General features: G+C 47.3%; 1 protein-coding gene across 1 annotated transcript in view; it reads left to right on the plus strand.

Annotated features, from left to right (window-relative positions):
- The window catches only part of PCSK6 (proprotein convertase subtilisin/kexin type 6), a gene marked incomplete at its 5' end in the record, with an annotated part of 189,999 nt that overhangs the window by 103,407 nt on the left and 82,367 nt on the right, over positions 1–4,225 (plus strand). Inside the window, one exon of the mRNA XM_023512633.1 lies at positions 2,417–2,517. Within this exon, the coding sequence (XP_023368401.1) occupies positions 2,417–2,517 (101 nt within the window). The remainder of the gene's footprint in view (positions 1–2,416; positions 2,518–4,225) is intronic.

Here is a 4,225-nt window from a genome sequence, read left to right on the forward strand (position 1 = left end):
GGTTCAAACCCACCATCCTCAGTGTATGTGGCTGGAGCCCTACCCACTGAACTATGGGCACTGCCCTCCTTTTTTTTGGAAACAGAGTCTCACTGTGTTGCCCTGGCTAGAGTGCTGCAGCATCATTGTAGCTCACAGCAACCTCAACCTCTTGGGCTCAAGCGATCTTCCTGCCTTAGCCTCCCAAGTAACTAGGACAGGCACTCACCACAACCCCTGGCTAGTTTTTCTATTTTGGCAGAGATGGAGTTTCGTTCTTGCTCAGACTAATCTTGAACTCCTGAGCTCAAGCAATCTGCCTGCCTCAGCCTCCCAGAGTGCTAGAATCACAGGCATGAGCCACTGTACCCAGCCTGAAACATGAGTCTTAATAAACGGAGTAGAACCTAAAGCAAGTGTCTCTCACCAGACGAGGAGGGTTTCTTCGTTCTCTGACCACAAACCATGTCCCAGGCATAGCACTAGGATTGGGGGGGCTACCTACTTTGGCTCAGTGCTCCTTCCCTTGGGGAGGACCCTCTACTCACTACCCTGGAATCCCCCTCTCTGAGGCTGGAGTACCAGCCATGGTCCTCACCTGCTTTTTGGAGGTTGGCTTCCTCCCCAGCTACCATTTACCAAGCACAAGTATGTGCAAGTGCCCAGCTGTGATCTTCACAGAAGCCCCTTGAAATATATCATTGTGTCCACTGGCATGTTAAGATGCTGGGGACATAGAGCTTGCATTCTTGTCCCTTTTCCCTGGCCCTGAGCTTCCTTCCCCATGTGGAGGTGCCCTAACCCTGCTGAAACGGGCAGAGAGGACGCCCATCTCTGCTGGCATTCTTGTCAAGTTGTCCTGTGCATGTGTGACATAGGCTAGACCCCTCTCCATTGGGCAGTTGTCAGCCCAGATAAAAGATGCATGGAGAAGGTGCTCAGCATGGAAGAGGATCTGGACAGTTATCACTGGAAGAATTGCCCAACTCAAAGGTTAGGCAGGTCAGCTGCTAGAGCCTTGCAATAGGTAGGTAGGTTTCTACTCCTGCCATAACATATTATCACAAATGCAGTAGCCCTTAAAATAGCACAAATTGATATCTCATGGTCCTTTGGGTTGGAAGTCCAGCAGCCTCAGCTGGGTCTCTGTTACAAGTCTCTCAGGCTGAAATCGGGGTGCTGGCATGATCCTAACTGGAGCCGTGATCCTTTTTGGAGGTCTGGGGGAGACTCTGTTTCCTTGACCTCTCAGGTTGTTGGCAGAATTCAATTCTCTGTGATTATAGGACTGAGGTTCCCATTTCCTGTGAGCTATCAGCTGAGGGTTCTCACCTTCTAGAGGCCACCTACCACATTCTTTGGCTGTGTCCTTTAAGTCCCTCTTAAAGGTAGCAGTGACAGGCTGTGTCCTTCGCACAGCTTATGTCTTCTGAAAGACTTTGCAGCCTTCCTCCTCCACTTTGAAGGGCCCTATGATTGCATGTGGCCCACCCACGTGAGCCAGGATAGACTTCTAGGGCCAGCTGCTTACTAACCCTAATTCCGTCTGTGAAGTACATGGGAGTAACACCAGGGGCAAAGGTCATGGGGCCACAATCCCATCTAGACAGCTGGACCCACATGGGCCAAACCCAGAGCAGCTGCTCCCCAATTCAGCTCATAGCAGGCAAAAATCCAGCCAAGCAGTGGTGAGGTCAAGAGTCAACATTCCCACCTGGCCTGGGCTCAGCACCTCTGATGAGGACAGGCAGAGCCTCCAGCTGGCAGAGCCAGCCTTACCTTCACAAACAGAATAGCCCGCCCTGTCCTACCAGTCAGCAGACCCCAGGAAGCCAAGAATGCTCCACAGGTGAAACTGGGGTGCTTTGGGCACAGACCTGTCAAGCTGTCTGAGGAGGATGTTCTGGTGGGGAACCTGACCTCTGACCTAAAGATAGCCACCTGGGCACTTCCAGCTGTTCTGAAGTCAGGGGGCAACTTAGGGGTTGCTAATGGGGATTCTGGCAGATGGCCTTGCCAAAGATCCTTAGGCGTTAGTAACAGGGCACAGTGCTGGGACACCCAGGGACAAGACCTCTGGAGGCCCCTCCTTGTTTTCGTTTGCCATACCTGTTTCTCCATGCACATCTGTGCAGGAGCATTATGGGCCTCACGGTGCATGGCCCCCCAGCCGCTCTCCTTTCCTTTGCTTCATCTCCCTGTTCTTACCCCAAGAGCAGCCTGTCCCCATAGCAGGTCTACATCTCGGACAAGAGAGCAAGCTGATTTCATGGGAGCACCAAAAATTGCAGAAAACCACAGTTGCTGAGATGCATTTGCCTAATGCCTTTCCTGTTCCAGGGACCCAGGGTCACAGTCACCAGTTAACTGGGTCTTGAGTAGTCTTGCCTTCTCTAGGAAGTGATTTGGCCTCTGCCTGTGCCACCTTCTAACCCAGGTCACCACGGATCTTCGACAGCGTTGTACAGATGGCCATACTGGGACCTCCGTCTCGGCACCCATGGTGGCTGGAGTCATTGCCTTGGCTCTGGAAGCAAAGTAAGTTCCCACTTCCCTTCCTCTCCTCATTTTTTTTAAAATGTTTATATAGTGGTAAAATACACATATAAAAATGCCCGTTTTAACCATATTAATATTAATAAACTCAGTGGCATTAAACACATTTCCATAATTGTGCAACTACCACCATCCATCTCCAGAACTACTTCTTCCCAAACTGAAACACTTTATCTGTTAAACACTAACTCCCTGTATCAATCAGCTTCAGCCCTCTCTAATAGAGCACCACAGACAGGGTAGCTTGAATAGCAGGAGTTTATTTTCTCCAAGTTCTGGAGGCCGCAGGTCCTAGATTGAGGTGTCAGCAGGTCTGATTTCTCCTCAGCCTGCAGACAGCTGGTTGCCTTTTCCTTGCGTTCTCATAAAGTGCGCTGGTCACACTGGGTGAGGGCCCAACCTCACAATCTCGTTTTTTCCTAATTACCTTTTTAAAGGACCTAGCTACAGATGTAATTACATTCAGAGGTACTAGGGCGTAAGATGTCAATATACACGTTTTGGAGGGGATGTAATTTGTCCTTAACACTCTCCTCTGCTCCCCACACTGCCAGCCATGGCAGCCACCATTTTACTTTCTCTCTCTGTAGATCTGACGAAACTAAGAACTCATGTAAGTACAGTAACAGTGTGATTTCCCTTAACACAATGTCTTCAGAGTTCATCCATGTTGTAGCCTGTGTCAGAATCTCCTCTTTCTAGGCCATCGTAATGGACATGAAGTGGTTCCTTTACTTTTTTTTCTTATTTTTTTTAAGAATATAAAAATATAAGTTTATTTTATGTTAGAGAAATGGAAGACAGTGGGTGGGGAAGATATGAGAGAAAGAGAGCAAATAACAGGGCATAAGAGAGGGGTAGATTGGGTGGGGGAGAAAAAGAGCGAGAGAATGGCATGGTATCCCAAAGAAAGAAAGGAAGACTGCCGGCCATTCCTTTCTTTCTTAAATCCCACAATCTTCTACCCTTCGTAGGACATGGGCTAGGTGGGCCAGAGCCCCCAGCCTGCCTCCCATTCTGGAACTCACACCAAAACCTCATATTAGGCTGCTGTGGCTCCTCTTTAGAAACTTTAGTTTATAACTTGACAATAAAACATGATGCTGTTATAAGCCAAGGAGATGCTCTAGAATTATTAGTGCATGAATGGATCAGAATGAGCGCTCACTGCACATGCAGTCATCAGATCACAAGTAGATTGTAGTTTAGACATCAAAACTGGCGCAGCAACCTAGCCCTTTGCTGTATTAATTTGTCATAGATGAGTTTTTAAATAATTCAAAAAGATTGTTTGGGACGCCTAGTCCTTGTAATTAACTACATCTGCGTGTTGATTTGCACAGGTCAAAAGAGCATAACACTCAAATGCTACCAATTTAAGAAAGAAACAGTTCACTATTTTCAATTTGTAGGCCAAAATGTTAGCTTCTGTGTCCTGAGGCTCTTTTTAAAAAATTCTAAATAATTAGTCACTTGTGTGGAAAGTTGCATTCACATACTTAGTGATTCATTGCTCTCTGTTTTCTTCCATTTCTTATTAGAAACATGCAGGGAGTTTTGTTATCCAAAACTAAATAGAAAAAATAATCCTGCTTCGTGTCACACCATCTCATTAAACTTGGTCGACAGACACATAAAAACTCATATCTTCTCATTGTTTTAGCTCCTCCTCAGAAAGTTACAGGTGGCA

Source organism: Otolemur garnettii, unplaced genomic scaffold (genome assembly GCF_000181295.1).
Source record: "Otolemur garnettii isolate 467f Iridium unplaced genomic scaffold, OtoGar3 scaffold00029, whole genome shotgun sequence".
Classification (NCBI taxonomy): Eukaryota; Metazoa; Chordata; class Mammalia; order Primates; family Galagidae; genus Otolemur; species Otolemur garnettii.